Source organism: Heptranchias perlo, chromosome 7 (genome assembly GCF_035084215.1).
Source record: "Heptranchias perlo isolate sHepPer1 chromosome 7, sHepPer1.hap1, whole genome shotgun sequence".
NCBI lineage: Eukaryota > Metazoa > Chordata > Chondrichthyes > Hexanchiformes > Hexanchidae > Heptranchias > Heptranchias perlo.
In genome coordinates, this window is record NC_090331.1 from 73,860,341 (window position 1) to 73,878,608 (window position 18,268).

The 18,268-nt window shown below is 38.0% G+C and overlaps 1 protein-coding gene across 11 annotated transcripts in view; it reads left to right on the plus strand.

Annotated features, from left to right (window-relative positions):
• Nucleotides 1-17,114, plus strand: part of LOC137323874 (microtubule-associated protein 2-like) — a 329,190-nt gene extending 312,076 nt beyond the window's left edge. For all 11 annotated transcript variants that reach the window (XM_067987893.1, XM_067987900.1, XM_067987904.1 and 8 more), the window contains 4 exons: nucleotides 3,495-3,587; nucleotides 13,826-13,907; nucleotides 14,013-14,125; nucleotides 14,820-17,114. In XM_067987893.1, coding sequence (XP_067843994.1) covers nucleotides 3,495-3,587; nucleotides 13,826-13,907; nucleotides 14,013-14,125; nucleotides 14,820-15,035 — 504 coding nt within the window. In that variant the 3' untranslated portion in view covers nucleotides 15,036-17,114. The remainder of the gene's footprint in view (nucleotides 1-3,494; nucleotides 3,588-13,825; nucleotides 13,908-14,012; nucleotides 14,126-14,819) is intronic.
• The last annotated feature ends 1,154 nt before the right edge of the window (nucleotides 17,115-18,268 follow it).

An 18,268-nucleotide genomic window follows, 5' to 3' on the forward strand; every position in this document is an offset into this window, starting at 1 on the left:
TCATGGTATCACAAGCTCGGCCTGCTTACTTCATTCCTGATAAGCGACTTCATATTTTTTTGCCTAATGCCTTTTCATAATCCATCTGACACAGGTTTAGAAATCCAATCAGCTGTGTATGTGACAATAATCACTACTTCATCCGTTTAGAAAAAAATGACTAATACCACACAGTGAATTATGTTTTACTTCAGGAAAGTGTTTTTTTTAAATAGTCTGTAGTAATTAATGCATAAATAACTATCCAAGACTTAGCTTTGGTATTCCAGTTACACAATTTACAATTGGGCTGTTTATTGTTGTAATTCCCCTATTTACAAAGAAATTCACTAAATAATATCCAACGCTGATGTGTTATAGTTTTAAGGTAGGAGGGAGATAATGTGTTAATACGCTCTACCTTGATCATACAAAATCACTTTTCACGAAGAAAATCAAATTATCCAAATATTCAAATTAAGCAAAATATATAACACTGTAAATGGGAAATTAGTGCTAAAAATTAAACCATCAGATAATTTGAAAGAAGCGACTTTGAATTAAAAGAAAGCAGTACTCCAGCAATATTTTGATGTATGTTTTAGCAGAAGAGCTTTTTAATTAAATTTACATGACGTCGTCTTTCAAGGTATTCTAAAAGGACCGTTGTTTCTGTATTAATCGATGGTGAATTCTTACGTATGCTTCATCACTATTATGACTCAAAGGCAAGAGTGCTACCACTGAGCCAAAGCTGATACCCAATAGTTTTGAATGACTATTCTAGAGTTTTATTTAATTGATTGCTTTTAGCAGTTGGAGAATATTTATGCAGAGAACTTCCCTCAGGAGATTAAATAAGTAGTTTAGATTCCATAATGAGACAGGCTGTAAATGGTCTATGGAAGTGGCCGACTTGATTGTCGGAATGGCCTTTTGTTGTTCCTTTCTTTGTGACCTTGCAGCAGGCCACATGCCACGCTGGAATCAAACTCAACAATATACATAACTAGGCCTGTTGCAGCGTGCTGTACTTTGCGTACAAGCTGAGCAAGACAACTTGAATCAAGTGAATATTTCTCTTTCAGGCACAGTAAAAATTTTAACTTACCCTCATTCTACATGTTACAGAAGTTACTTGTCATTGAACTTGGCATGACAACACACCATCTGGCCTGAAATTATGTTCAGCCCCCCAAAAATTACATTCTCTTACAAATTGCTAAGAGCTAGAGTGGGAACAATTGAGACATGACTTAGAAATAAGAGACTTTGAATACGACTGAGCCCTGAGGCAGAAATAAGATAGACAGATGTTCCAACTATAGTCCAATTACACCAAGTGTGCTGACCAGCAAGTTGGCAATCAAACTGTAAAGGACAGTTCCTGTTCAGATGGGTTCCCCACATCCAGCTCCTTCTCCCAAAGCCTATTGCTAAGGAATGGAGGTTGAGATAGAGTTGGTTTTGCCATCAACAGATCTCTAATTGGCTTAATAGCCCTGTTGTTGATTGCATGACCTCTGTTTTCTGTATATGGCATGCTAAAGCAGATACGTTCTTATCTATAAATGAGCTTCTATAAGCATTAGTTGAAAACTAATTGTTTCTATTTCAGAGAGACTAGTGTGAGCACTTATCTGCTCTTTTTAAGTGCTATATTTCTTACAATCATAACCATGCTTTTTTTATTCCTTTTTCACTGTACTGTCAATTTGTGTCAACCTCATGACAACTATGAAGTATGTTTGTTTTTTATGACAAACCACTGGGTGAAAATTGTGGGACTATGATAATTTTAACAAACTGGCCTCATGGATACAAAGTTGTTAATGCCATGATTATATTGTAAAATAAGAGAAAAAAAAGTGTAACTATTTGATGGTAATGATTCTATAATGGTTCAAGCCATCATAATTTAACTGTTATGCAAGAAAAGTTACCCAGGTCTGTTGAGCAAAATGAGAACAGTATGCCTATTAGATATTATATTTTGAAATTTCTTGAATACTGTAAATTTAATTGTGAAAAATATTTTCTGGTAATGCCAACCTATTATGATCAAGGGGTTTTAAATGATTGGCTCCATAAAATTTTTTAGTTTATTGCAATTGATAACTTTCGAAGTGACTGGCCTGTAAGTAAAGTAAATATCATGTGATAGGAAGAAGAATGATGCAAGGAAATTTTTGTGGCATTCATGACTGCTTTCACTTATGCCTGTAGATATGTCATAATGAATAATAGGATGTCTTTTATTTCACAATTGTGATGATTTTGTGTATACTAACTGGATCTTCCTTGCTACGAGAAATAACATTCCAGTTCCACTTCTTAATGCAAGATTGTGAACTTAGAAAAAAACAACAAACAAATCAAGTTAATGAAATTAATGTTTTTAAATTTCTTAATGCAAAACTTCAGTTTCCCTTAGTGCATTTGTCAGTCTCTCTTAGGTTGTTGATAGAGGTTAGGGTGAGAAGAAGAAATGGCCAGGCATTGGGTCCTTACCCAGAACCTTCTGTTGGGTCAAACAATGGGCAATATTGACATTTGAGAAAATGTTTACACTCTACTAGTATGGGTGAGTGGGATGGGGGGGGGGGGGGGGTGGGGAGGAGGAGGAGGAGGAGGAGAAGAAAATGGGAAGATAAATTACAATACAAAATCAATATCTGTGTCCCCATATAATGAACTGCTGTATTATAAAACAGCATTGGTCATTTTTATAACCAGAAGTCAGTGTGTGTAGACTTGTCATCCTTTCGAGTCTAATTTGTCAATGCAAAATAAAAACCCAATCATGCCTGATGTCAATTAAGTGATCATGGTAGCAATAGTAGGTATAGCACAGGATGCCTAAGAAACACAATTTGGCTTATTTTTATTTATTTATATATATATTTATTTGATAGCTTAATTGCCCTATTGTATTTGCACATGAAGCTTTTTATGCTGCATATTCTTTTATTTTATAGTTTTTGGTTAATTTTTCTACAACATCATTGAACAAGCTGTTTATGCAGGCTTCATGGCTAAAACCAATTATGTGCAGAAATGTATATTTGAAATCAAGGTGTGATAAGTTTTAAAATCTGTACTATTAATTTAGTATGTCATTTGTGAGACAATTCATTGCAGTATAAGTGTGAAGAGATGTGATTAACAAAATTATTTTATGTGTAGTGCTCTTTAAACAGGAATTTTAACCCAAACCATATCGGAAGAATCGTGATTTTGCCTTCTCGGAATAATTTTATCCAATAAAAGTTTGAGTTTAAACTGCAGGAACCATCAATCGAAGCCACTTACCATTTACTGATGACTTTTTAATATGGTGGAACATTTTCTCAGCCCAATTGGGATCAAAGCATTTACCAGAAAATTGGAAATAAAATTCCTTTTTAAAAGCAGAAATATGTGACAGAATGTTTCTAATATTACATACAGTGGGCATTTTCTCACTGAATGACTATTGTGTAGATATTGATCAGTAAAGTCCCTATCATTTCCAGGTACATATAGCAAATGTAAAACCTGATTTTAGCCATATTCAGCCAAAATGTGGCTCACTGGACAACGTACGTTATTCTCCCTTGGTTGGAAACGTGAGTCACTTCCTTATTTTTAAAACTGACAATTTATGTGACAGACAAATTTGGGTAATTACTGTATAAAATGCTTAACAAGAACAGAGGGATGATCTTGCTTGCTTGCTTTTTCAATTAAAAAAAAATGCTTGTTTGTTTTGCATCATTTCATACGATGAAATGTTAGTGTGAATTATTATTATTTGGCTTAAAAAAAATATGGGTCTTATGTCTTTTATATTGTCCACGTTAAATGTAGCTATGTTTAAATCACATTAGGACTGTTTTAAGAGGCAGTAGCAAAGATTTATTGTGCAGTCAATACTTATAGAAGCAATAGTGGGAAAGGGAGGTTTTATTTTTCAGCAATAATTAACAACTTCTATCTGATTTAATTGTATTCTCCTCTCGTCACTCAGATCCCGCTATCTGTTCAATGAATAATCTTTATTCATTTCACTATCAGTAGATCAGATGTTGTAAATGCTGACAATGTTTGAATATTTGCATTGAATTGTATTTATGATCCAGATATCTCAGATTGAACAGTTTGATTAGGAAGATGGATTCGAAGTGTTTTATACAGTGTATAATTGTATAGTTTGGTAGCGTGAATTCTTATTACCAGTTTCTTTACTGATTCTTGCAGAAATGAAAATATAAATGGTAGGATAAAAATTTTAGAAAGAGGAAAAAAACATTTTTTTTTACAGATGAGTCCATCTGCATATCATTTCGCTTGATTCCCTCTTCTCTATAGAAACGCATGTAATTCTCTCTAGAACCCATTTCAAATTCTGATTCAGTGGTATCCCATGTTAACCTATTCCATAAACCTATTGCCCTCTGGATGAAAAAGTTCTGCCTGAGCACTTCTTATTCCTAAACTCCTAGGAGTAAATTTTAACCCTCAAAAACGGGTGGATTGGGGCAGGTGGGGAGTAAAAATACTCTGTTTTCAGAGTGGGACAACATCCCAGTTCCAACACACCTGCTTCTAGGTCTAACCCAGGCAGGTTTGTCTGACACCAGGAAGTCCCGCCCCCACTTAAATCCGGCGGGCTGATACTTAAAAGGGCAATGTTCCTCATTGAGATACTTGAGGTACTTAATATTTTTTGTATTGGAATAATAAAATGAATTTAACCTTACTTGTTCGGGTTGCCCATCGCTTCCCATTCACGTCAGGTGAATGCAGGTGGGAATGGCTGAATCCATGAGATGAGTGCCTTTATTGCACTACTCGTGGGCCTAGAGGAGCAGGAGTGCTTCTTCCAGGCCCAAAAAGCTCACCTGGCCGACAGGACCCCCCCCCCCCCCCCCCCGGGATCAGCTGACCCACTCCCCCACGATGGTGGACCCCACCTACCTCCGGCTCTTCACCCGATCTCCAGTGACCTCCGATCTCTTCATCAGGCCGCCGTCCCCCCGCCCCCCCCGATCCCCCCGATCTCTTCATCAGCCCCCCGCCTATCTCTTCATCAGCCCCCCGCCTCCGATCTTCTCCCTGGCTTGAGACTTTGCTTATTATACCTCCATTCAGTCTACATAACTTAAAAATAGCAATTGGCTAAGCTTGACCCCCTGGGATACTCCACCTAAAGTTTCTGAAATTCCTGGAAAGGCCTTGGGGTGGCAGATATAGGATGGAGCTCCTGACCCTAATACCCTGACCTTATCTGAAATCCCAAGGTCAGGATCATTTAAATATTTTGGGTGGACCTGCCTGAGCAGGACAGGGTGGGAGAGGAGGGGCTTCGCTGAGGGCCTTGCTGCGCCAAAGCCCAGAATCATCTCCCCTGGTACGAACAAAGCCCTGGATCACCATCCCTCCCCAAAACAAATGAACCCCATTTCCCCAGCCCAGTACTAATAAATACCAGATACTTACCTCCAACTGGTACATCTTGCTTATCATCTTCCTGTTTATCCTCAACGCAAAATGGCAAAGGGTAATAATTCATTACACCAGGTAAGGGGATATATATATATAGAAGATAAATGCCATTCATTTCTGATTTTCATAAAATAAAGGACAGTTTTGTAGAAAGAAATCCCAGAATACCGTCTAATAAAATGGAATTTAACCTGTTCAGTTAATCAGTGGCTCTAATGTTATGTCCTACATAGAGCAGACACCCTTATTGCTTTAAGATATATCCCCTGACTCACCGTGAACAATGGAGATCTGCTCAATATATTAATAGTCTTGCTATATCATACACTTCCCCATCACACTCTGTTGATAATGCCCTTATTGTTCCAAGACTGCATTTTCCTGTCTCAGCTTGAGCAATTAAGTGCGACATCTGCTAGTAACCTAAAAAAAATTCTAAAGCATTTGCACCACAGTTTTTAGAATATAATGTCTTGCATCTGTTGTGTCAATTTTATTCTTACTCATTGTTTGCAATCTTAAGCCTGTCTATTTTCTCCTTTCTAATTAGTTTTTTTCTACTTTTGTCATTCATCAGCCATTTTATGTAATTTTTTTCTTGTCAGTTCAATTTTCTCCCCAATCACCTTGCGACAATATCAAATTCTAGCTGGTCACATTCCACCAAACAAAATTCCCCATGGTGCAACCCCCCAGATAGTTCCTCACCCATCCACTATATACCCTTAAAAATAACTTATAACAACAACTTTCTTCCACCGATGGCCTTCCACAAGCAATGAAACACACCCCACTGAGCCTCCCCTCTCTTTCATACTTCATAATCCCCATCCAGCTTCCTTATTTCCCCATGCTCAGAGACCTGATCCAAGACCCTGCTCTAAGTAAAATGCACATGCACAGGAGTCCATCTGCAGTGTAAAAAAAAATGGAAATCACAGGGTTACAGCATGGCACCTGCTCCCATACTCTGGAATCATTATTAAGGCACCCTGCCCCCTCACTGAGATGGTTATTCAACGATCTATTCACTGGTGTGAAAAAGTAGGGAAAAGAATTTAGAGGTCAAGAGGAGAGAAATAGATATGAAGTTGGAATGAGAGAATGACTGAGCAGAAGAGTAAGAAACCTTGGAGGAGGAGAGTGCTAGAGGATCAGAAGTGAAGGAGGAGCAGAAGATTGAGTGAGAAACAGGAGGAAAATGAGAAGGAACCAAGTGAAGGAGGGGGAGACTTTATATTTGCAGACTTACAGATACATTATTAGCTAAGCACATGCAAAGGACCTCAGGTCTTATACTCCTCTGCTCTGCTTCTAAATAGTGCCCAAAATGGGTACAATGCAGAGGATTAATGGGTGCAAATCCTTTGATCCAATTTTATTCCTGAACAGCATTGCACACAAACTTCCTTTATGGGTTTTCTGGTGTCTGCATCTGAGTAGGACTCAGCAGTAAATTTAATGCAAATAAATATGAAAGACCTCGTCACTTAAACGTCCTCTAATAGCACGAGGTGCAGTTCGGGGTAAACTGCTCCCAGAAAAACCTGGTATTACTGATTCCAGAACTGCCAATGAGGCACTACCTTTCTTAAGGGACAGTCTCATATTGCCAAGAAAGATCTTTATTTTTGACTTTTTAAATAAACAAAAAATGTTGCTGCTTCTGTACTTGTTGCAGAATGTTGTTAGAATTTTGCACATAGTGATGGAGACCATCTTCAGTACTGTGCCGCCTGCCCCTTTTTTGCCATATGGCATATTTGAAGGCAGATGAGAGAAATAACCACAACCCTCTTCACAGCTGCTAAATTCTTTCACTTAGCCATTTCCTGAGCTAGAAACACCTGTTTCAATATCAGAGAGTAGGGTACCCACCTCTCCCTGACCGTACAACTGCTCCATCTCGCTTGGAATAACATTGGAAACCTCAGTGTCAAACCAGAACCTTCCTCCTATTCCAGCACCATCATTCTTCATACTCAGACTTGATGTCCCTGTTCCTTCAACTACTGTTTGGCAACATTGTGTCACCTTCTCACCAGCTCCCTCAGAGGCAAAGTGTAGGGGCTTCTGGCCTGCTCGTTTGGGTGCTATTGCCATCCCACCCACGACACAACAGTGCACACTCATTCACAGAGAAGTAACATTAAATAAACGTAAATGCCACCAACATGAAAAATTGTAACTTCATCGGACTGTTTCTGAATAATAATCCAGCCCCATTACCTGCAAAAAAAAAGAAAAAAATCCTTCTGGCTCTCCCATGGGGCTTTAACTGTGTTTGCCCCTTCAATGGTGCTTGTGCCTTTAATGTGCCCAGGCTTCCTCTTATGCCTTTATCGCTGCGACTAAAAGTGTGCCCCAACTGCACCCATATGGCGCCTCCTCTAAATGAGGCCTCAGAGCAAGTTTTAGCACTGAGCTCCTGGTCCTGACAGAGTGCGCTCCGCATTAAATGCTGCCGGACAGCATCAGGAGAGGAAGATCAACTCTCTCATCTCCGGTGAAAAACTTGCCTGTTTTACTTCAGTTGGAGCGGTACTGGTAGGAGGCAGAGAGCTTTGAACAGTTGACTGAAAATGCATTCATTCACCAGGCACGAAATAATGACGGCTGGGCACTAGTGACACCACGAGGCTTTCCTATTTTCTTAATTTAATTGCACCCAAGCATTGGAGTCAGTGGGACAGCAGCTGAAAGTTAGACAGACAGAGGGTAAGGGGAGATGTGGCGCCAGAGATTAAAGATTAAGGATGTATGGCATTACAGAATAGTAAAAGCAGAGAAAGGAGGGACAGGAATTTTAACAGAAGCTGCAGAAAGAGAGATCAAGACTCAAAGAAAGAGGAAGAAAATATTACAAAAAGATGCAGAGAGGGGATGGAAAGAAAAAAAAAAGAAACTCTTCAGAGAGAAAGAAAATCTCAGACACATTGGGAGAAAAATAGAGAAAATATTATAAAATGGGGTGGAAATGGAGAAAGAGCAAGGGAAAGAAAATATAGAAACCACAGATCGGATACAGCAATCAGAGAGAAACTATTACAAAAATTAGAATATGAAGTAACTAGAGAAGGAAAACACAGAAATGTTTTGCTTTTCACTGACTAGAACACTTAGATTAAGTTATTTTATACCAAATGGCATACACTGTCTTATATCCCATATTGATTAATAAAATGAATGACTGAACTACGTTTGGCGGCTTTATAATGAACACAGGATTACAAACATCCTGAAAATCAGGCAGCACTACTTTCACCAGCGTTGGGAAATGAGTAGAGAAGAGAGAGACAAACACTGTTGGGAAGAGTGCAGTTGGTTTCTTGTGATGACCCCATTGAGTGGAAGGATAGAGATGTCTAACAGACAGATACACCCTGTTGGGGTGGGTGGAAGGGACAGAGTGAGACTCTGTTGAGGAGGGAGTGTGATAAGAGAGAACTTGGACAAGGGGAGCAGCTTATTGAAAGAAAGGGGAAGAGAAGGTCCTGTTGAGGTACAAAAAGAGAGACCACCTGTTGAGTAATGGAGATGGGGAAACAAGGAGGGAGAGAAACTTTGTTGTAGGGGTATCTCTAACTATGCTAGGAATAGAAGACTGTTGGGTTTAGTAGGCTAATGTTACAAAACAGCATATCCTGCGATTCAAAGTGAGCAATGCCACAAAAGATCTAATAGTACTTAAGATGTGTTATAAATCCAAGACATCTCCTTCAGCATTATGAACAACAGTCTGACAGCTCAAGTGGTTACTCTCAGTCAGAAAGTCACAAGTTAAGGCCCCACTACTGCATATTATTCTCATGTCAATTGAATTAATCTAGTCAGTGCTTAGTCACACTTTTGTTGGCACTTGTCACAAAGTCTACTTTTTGCATGTTGGAGACAGAGAAAAGCTAGCATATCCACTTTTCTTGAATCGTGCCTCCCAGTGACCAGTAATAAAATATTATTAACATTGGCTTTGGAGAGCTCATCACCCTTTCCATAAACTGAAGAATGATGCATCATGATCATTGGTATCATCATAAAGAGGACAGGGGAAGAAAAATACACCAGATCCTCTGCTCGTTGTTCAGTTCAATGGGAGCGAATTATCAATCCATTAATTTGTCAATTTCTACTAGGCACTGTTCCTAGTGCAGATTATGAATTTGGGTCATGTAATAGTGCAGCACATTGTAGCTGAAATCTCCTGTGATATCTAGTGGTAGGACAGGGGTATGTCACAATTTTTCACATGCTTCATTCCTGATCTCGGGCACTTGTCACCCCACCCCATCCCCAGGGTGAGAGAAATGGTTTGGTTTCCAGTAGCATTGACAGAGCAGCCTGCTTTTCCTCCTTGACAGGGCTGGCATGTGGTGTAGAAGGTGTTACAAAAACCTATTTGTTTATCCTTTAAAATAAATTGATATAATCATTAGGAATGGTTGTAATGAAGCAATATCCACACAAAACATGAAGTGCTGTCTCAAATCTTCACCACTTTGCCTGATTGCATACACCAAAATTAAACAACTAAATCGCACTGTTACTGTTGTATGTTTCTATTTCTACCATTTCATCTTTAACTCTCTTCTGGCTTTTAACTGCATTTAGCATAGTGACATATGAAATCGTGCTTTGCAGCAGTAGCACGTCCTCTTCCTGAAGATGCTAGTAGTTGCTCGTCTTAACAAGTAATCTTCCAATCAGTGGCAGCACTTCCTCCGCTGGTCCCTATTCTTGTAAAGTTATTATGCAGCTACAAATTCCCACTGAACAAGCTCATCAACTGACTTTGGTATTTAACTACTATTTCACTGAATTAGTCAATGCAACATCACAGTCATTTAATGAGTTTTGCTGAAAAGATTAAGGGTTTTGTTGAACAACTATAAAAGCCAGATGACGAATGTTAGATCTATAATCTGTCAAGAAAAAAGAAAGGCTGGTTGTGTTTCTATGGTATCAACAAGCAAAGCCTTTAAACTAATAAATTTTGTTTATAGCAGAGAGGTGATAGTTTTTCTCTCTTTGTTGCATGTCAATTGTCAGTCAACCGAAAACTAGTCAACAAAATATCGACTACATCTAATGAGTCAAGAATGCTGACTTTGTTTTTCATAGTTAGATTAAATCTGGTCAGTAAATGACAAAAATATTAACATAATGAAAATAAAACCACGGTGGTTAGATTCTGTCTTTTTTATTCTTGATGCCCCAGCATTACATAATATGGCTAAATCCCCATATCATCTACTGCCTCTGTACAACAAGTAACTGGGATCACACTGGTCTTTGCACCAACAAATTATGCACAATGGCTCTGAGCGGTGAACTGACGGTGCCCGCTGCTGCTTAGATTTGAACTCGCCCACTTTTTGGTGGCAACTTACTTCAAATGCGAGTTCAAAAAACTGCAGCGTTCTTTCTCAAGCTGTGAGAGTGGGAAAGGATCGCTCTGTCCCCTTCACCAATCAGCTTGAAGCAAACCACGCTGTGAGAACCAGGAAGTGAAGCTCATTCACAAACCACGCAGACTAAGACCCAGGAGGTGTCAGATAAGATTAGTAAATGTACTATAAAATCAGATAGAGAAAGCGAAATAAAGAAAGGTTAAGATTAAAAGACTGAGTAAAAGGGACAGAAAGAAAAAGTTAAAAAAATTAAAAGGTTTTAATTTTTTTTAAATGTCCAATAGCTATTAAAATTGGGAGTAATGAGATTCCACATTTTTAAAAGTTAATTTTCAGAGTCAGAGTGGTCGTTTGGCAGTCAAGTTCCAGATTTCCGCGTTTGACTGCACATGCGTGCTCGCCGGAACTTGCTCTTCCATTTGCCCTGAAATAAAATCAAATATATAGAACTTGCATTGATTGCACTTGAATACCAGAAGATAGCCAATTGTAGCTCAGACTTTGAGTAATTATGTCAGAATTGCTATCCTTCACTATATTAATGACTTAGATAACACAATATTCAAGTTTGCAGATGACATAAAGATTGGTGGCATGGTAAGTAGTGTAGACAGGAGCATAAAATTACAAAGAGACATTGATAGATTAAGTGAGTGGGCAAAACTGTGGCAGATGGATTTCAACACAGCTAAGTATGAGGTCATCCATTTTGGACCAAAAAAGGATAGATCCGAGTATTTTTTTGAATGGTGAAAAACTAGGAACAGTGGAAGTCCAAAAAGATTTAGGGGTCCATGTACACAGATCACTAAAATGTAGTAGTCAGGTACAAAAATAATCAAAAAGGCTAATGAATATTAGGCTTGATAACTAGAGGGCTAGAATATAAAGGGGAGGAAGTTTTGCTAGAGCTATACAAAGCCCTGAGCAGACCACATCTGGAGTACTGTGTACAGTTCTGAGCACCGCACCTTAGAAAGGATATAGTGGTCTTAGAAGAAGTGCAGTTCAGATTCACCAGAATGTTAACAGGGCTCCAAGGGTTAGATTATGAGGAGAGATTGCATAAACTAGGCTTGTATTCCCAAGAATAAAGACGGTTAAGGGATGATTCGATTGAGATTTTTAGAATTTTGAAAGGAACTGATAGGATAAATAGAGAGAAACATTTTACGCTCATGGGAGTGTATAGGACAAGGGGACATAACCTTAAAATCAGAGCCAGGCCATTCAGCAGAGAAGCTAGGAAACACTGCTTCATGCAAAGGGTGGAACAGTCTCCCACAAAAAGTAGTAGATGCTAGCTCAATTAATAATTTTAAATCTGAGATCGATAGATTTTTTGCCAGCCAAGGGTATTAAGGGATATGGAGCCAACGTGGTGGATAGAGTTAGGATACAGATCAGCCATGATCTTGTTGAATGGTGGAACAGGCTCGAGGGGCTGAATGGCCTGCTCCTGTCCCTGTGTTCTTTCAGTAAGGACATCAAAACTCAATGAATGCACTGAGTAATCTGACAACTAATGCCCACTACTTGCCCACAAAAAGAGTGAAAATGAAACACTGGCATGTCAATGCCACATTATATGTATTAAAACAGGTACATGGGAGAAAATGAAAGGCAGTATCTACCCTTGCAGTTTGTTTAGCAGTTACAAAGCATTTGAAGTTTGTTTCCATCATTTATGAACCCTTTGATTGCTTTCAGGTATTTGTAATACTTACAACTATATATCTATTTAATGCAGTAAACCTTCCTAGGACATACTGATAGGGGAATTCAGTTGGCTTTCTAAAATTCTACTTTGAATGGGGTATAGCAGTGCATTTAGATGAGGCATTTTTTTTTTACCATCTCTCTATTCAGAAATGGAGTTGGGGCTTCTAAAGCATACTGGTTTTTATTTTAGCCCATCTCTGAAATGAGCAGTTGGAAAATTTGGACTTGTTTATTTAATGCTATACACCAAAAAAATTAATATTTTCCAGGCATTGCTGTAGCATTTCACCATATTAAAACAATATTTTACGTATTGATTGCCAGCAAGGTTGGCTGCCAATCTGAGCCACCATCCAGCATCCACAAAACATGAGCTGCATCTTTCTTGCCCTCTTTCCACACCATCACCATTGACAACTTGTACACAAGATAAATAACTAAACCACACTATTACCTTGTCTTGTTAATACCATTTAATTCTTAACTCTTTTTCTACTTGTCTTTTAACTGTATGTAGCATCATGACAAGCCAATTTATTTCTGATTGAAGTGTTAATGGCCATTAATTAGCATATTTTCCCTAGATATTGGGCTTAGTTACTGTCCCTTTCATTTGGACAGCTGAACTAAAATCCATCTAAGGGAAAGGTGACAGAGGTCTCCCTTCCCTGCTATTGATCACAGGTTGCTAAAAAGTGAGCTAAGTGTGGTCCTTAAGCACATAATTTTCTTGAATTTGACAGCGTCAAGAAGCCGCAAATTGAGTGCGGATAATGTATCGCTTGGTTCAATGACAGAAAATTCTTGTTGAAGCAATGTAGCGAAGGCCCAGCATTGCTATTAACAATGACCATCTTTGGAGGGTTTGGCATTGCAACTCTGCAGAGAATGTGAAGCATTCTCCAGCAGTGTTACCGGAACTAGAAATATCTAAATAATTAACAATATGGCAAAAACATTCTCTTAAAGTTCATTTTTTAACCAAACAGATATGTTATGCTTTGATCATGCATTAACCCTTTGAGTACTGAAAGCTCCCGTGCCTTTCAAAATACAGGACTAATAAATGATGCAAATTTTCTATCAAGCAGAATTAGAATATTTCTTAAGTATTTTTTCAATAAACCAAAAGTATTGCAATCCTATACTTCAAAATTTTTACTGCAGTTCTCAAAGTATTAATTAGTGACTTTCTGTTGATGCTAAAAAGTTGTTCTCGTGTTCTTCAGGTTCAAATAGTTACCAAGAAAATAGATGTGAGTCACATCACATCAAAGTGTGGCTCTTTCAGCAACATACACTATAGACCAGGTACTGTGTTCTTGTCCGTTATTATTTGTCTGATTTTGGAAACGAGCATTGCTATATTGTTTATTTACAACGTGTTTCAAAATATGATCCATTCACTTTGTGTAGGTGGAGGACACATTAGAATTGAAAGTCAGAAACTGGATTTTAAGGATAAAGCTCAATCCAAGGTTGGCTCCCTTGATAATACGCGTCATACTCCAGGAGGTGGAAATATAAAGGTAGGAATGGAAATAGGCAACAAAGGTTATGACTAATGACCTAGTTCAGTTATTGTTTGATTAAACTGGTATTTTGTGAAATTGCTGCAATACAAAAGCCTAATACTGTCAGGTCCAAACTCATGTCGTCTTCCTGTTCTGTGTCTCATGGTACATGAGGCAACCCATTTCTTCTACTACTTTACATCCATCAGAACATGCTCTAGCCAACCTCTGGGTACATGCCTTTTAATAAAGGCATATGCAACATCAAATAAGCAGCTGACATGATCAATAGATCATGGTCCTCTAAATATTATTGGTAACACTGGTTGGCTGTCACTTAAATTAACACAGCATTTGAATCTTAGGGTCCACAAGATGAGCATGGCAACATCTAAACCCTCTAACTGGACAACTGTTCCTTGTAATTCCTTGGCAGACATCTTTGATATTTAAATAGGCATACATTTTAATCTCCAGCACTCCGTGTTTCATGCTAGGGGTGTGTATCAGTGATTCAATTGCACTCCCAACATGTGATGCTCTGTGACAGGAGAGCTGGATAAGAACATTTATCCTGCGGTGGTATTACATTGTGCAAAAATGAAAAACTCTGTATTGTATCATGAAATACCATCGGTTATAATTTCTTCCCTATTGTCTACTGTTGTGTTCACTAGTGAACTGTATATTCCCTTTATTTTCTGAACAGATTGAAAGTCACAAGCTTAGCTTCCGTGAGAATGCCAGGGCTCGTGTGGACCATGGAGCAGATATTGTCACTCAGTCTCCAGGACGATCTGGTGCCACAACTCCTCACAGGCTCAGCAATGTCTCATCTTCTGGAAGCATCAATTTAATGGAATCGCCACAGCTTGCCACACTTGCTGAAGATGTTACTGCTGCACTAGCCAAGCAAGGATTGTGATTTTGCTCTCCAAAATGTAATTGTTTGTTTGTAGCATGTGCTTTGAGTCTTCACTAGCTCAAAGTGGGATTGCGTTTATTCCTTTCAATCAAATATTGATCATGTCCTAAGACTATAGTGAATAAAAACAAAATCTCGTTTCCATTCATGCCAGGTGTCTCTGGCTTTAGATGGGTACAACTGCTGTATATCACACATAGCACTGTTGTTTCTCAGCTCTACTTGCATGGACTGATGACAAATGCATTTACAATGTTTAATGCCTAAAGGCACTGTTGAAATGGATCAGTACTCTAAAAGCAGCTGACATGCTTTATTCCCAGCTACTCATTCAATATTGAACGAGTTCTTCCTTGTAGATGAGGGAAGGCACCTATTCGGAATATTTATTGCAAGATAAATAAATTAATGCATACTTGTGTTACATGGGAATAAGGTGTAAGTCTAGAAACTAGTAATATGATATGTAAAGAATCCCTGGACTTCCTTTAGTTCAGGTAAGAAAAGCAGTCTGGTAAGTTAAGCAACAAAAGTATTAATATCAAAACATGACATGAACACAATGTTATTGTGCCCGTTCACAAGGTGGTGGTGTTTGGCATTTTTACAGTGTAAGTGGAACAAAAAATGGGAATGAAGTTGTTCAGAAATATCATGCAGCTACTTTAAATAGGATGCATTTCCTATGCTGGGGATTTGTATCTGATTAGAATGTCAGTTCAGTGCTAGATTTCTATATATGCTGACTTTTCATATTCTGTTTGATCAGCTGTTTGATACAGTATAATAGATATCCTCTGTGGCCAGTTGTGTTATCCCTTATATACTTGAAGTTATGCTTTTATTCACAGTATCTGTGTTTCTGCACCTTTTGGTGTTACTGTTTAGGATAAGGTAGCTGTTAGCAGTTATACTTGTTAGATTTATCTCTCAAAAAAAAATTAGCATGAAGAGCTTACTGTAACAACCAAAAGCTGTGACCTTGTTTTAGTGCCAGATGCAAGTTTGTTGATGTATTGCTAGCTAAAAGATTTCAAACAATCGCTTTGTAGAGTTTCGATGTACTGAGGGGGTCACATAGCATTTGGCGTGTGCTGTTTTCTGCTTATTTCACTTGGCAAGCCAGTATAAGTAGTGGGGGCATATGAAAGAAGGTGCTTTTTAAAATATACATATTCACCACAGAATCAGGATGTTGGGGTATTTTTTTGTTCAGACTTGTTGGTTTCAACTCAGAATTACTGAAGTCATACTTACAGGACTTTCCTCCGAACCTACAAATCAGTCTCAACGGATTTTTTTCTCAGTTTTTTGTTAAAATGAAGATCTAGAAATTAATTTTTAACTGAAGAAGATGACAGCAGAAGTTTATAATGCATTCTCAGACATTGTAGAGAGGCAGTATCTGTTTCGCAGAGGTGGATAGACTGTATATCAAAACTAATAAAAAATTGAATCTGAAAGTAAGTTTTGTAAATGCTGCAGCCTGCTGCCAAGGTTTCATGCAGATGTTCATTAATGTAATCAAACTGGACAGTGTCTTTAACAAATATTAAACAAATTAAGACTTCACCTTTTTTCATGAGCCTGTAAAAATGCTTTGGAAAGTAAATTAATCTTTTGTAGAAGAAAACAATGATGTATTTTAAGATTAGCTCAATATGTTGATAACAGTGCTGCATATTTTTCATTTAAAAAAATACAGCTTGTATTGAACAATACAGGATACTGTCTAACAGGAAGTGGTGGTAACTTTGTGAAAGTCGGATTGCATTTTAAGCAAAGGTCTGAGGTTTATGATTTTAATTTCCTGCCATATTACTCCAACAAAATTTTGAAAAAAGTAATACTTCAACTTTTTAGAAGAGAGAAAAATGGGGCAAAATAAGATGCTATGTCCTGGTATAGGCTGCGGGATTTTAATGTGCTTTAGAGAATGTGTTTCATGTCCTGTCATTCTGGAATCTGTTAAAACAGAATGATATTTTGGGATTGGCCAGTGTTAGCTTGTTCATGTTTTAAGTCAAATTTGCACTTGTGTTTGTTGCTGTAGAGTGATTTGCAGAATAAATTGCTTCTCATCTGACACTAATAAAATTCTGTGTTGCTTATTTTGAAGAAACTGGGCAATTTGTAGACATTGCCTGATATCAGGCAGCCTGTCACAGGTTGATCTCTAGCCTAGCATCCAGCAGTTCAATAGAGTTCAGTTTGGCAAAGAACATCTCACCCAGAAAAAAGCTATGACACAAAGATTATGGTTTGCTTTCATGATACAATTAACAAAATATTACTTTTTTTCTGAGGGATTATTGAAGTAAAAGTTTATTTAAAACAGTAAGCCGGAATTGCTTACATTATGCACTATACACATAATTGAACTTGGTGACTTTGTGATGAGATTTCATCATTCACTTCACATTTGCATTCTAGTCTTCCACTCCTTCCAGGTATTGGATTGAATTCATTTGCATTTTCTAACATTCTTTTCCCATTTAAAAATAGGATATAGCATTTCTATTAGAGAGGAGAAAGATCTAACTTGGCACTGTCCTTTTAATTGTGTCCAGTGTAGAGTCCTGTGGAGTTGAGCCAACTCTATCCTTACACACAGTGAATCCACTTTTAGAGGTGCTGAATGCAGCTTTACTGAAGGGAAGGAAAAACCTGCTATCTTCCTGTTAAAGTAAACAGTTATAATTTCTCTGAAACTTCTTTTCCAGCTCTCTTCCACCCTGATGGTACAGTTACTAACCCTCCTAAAGAGAAGGTTGATCCTTTTGGCTCATTTTTCTCCTCCAATTCTCAATTATCTCGATAAAGAACCTTCCTCTATTGTTCCATTCTGATCTACCATTATGACCAACATTGAATTCTCTCAGTACCAGGTCTAATTGGATCTTCTGCTGTCTGAACTCCAATAAGACCTCTGATCTTCATCGTCTCCTTTTCTTTGTCCTTTAGATGTGTGCCTCCGAACTTTCCCTGGCCTTTGCAAATTCTTCAATCTCTCTTGTTCCCTTTCCACCTTTCCTTCGCCACTGGTATGCTAATGATTCTCAATAATTCATTCATAATTCATTAATGTCCTTCATATTGTATGCCTTCAGTGCATACAACTTTCTTTTCTCTTGCAGTGTAGTGGCTAAGTCGCTACATTTTAATATCCTTCTGCTATTTTAACAGAGACATTAACCCCTTTAAAATAATGGGGCTGAATTTGAAAATCATTT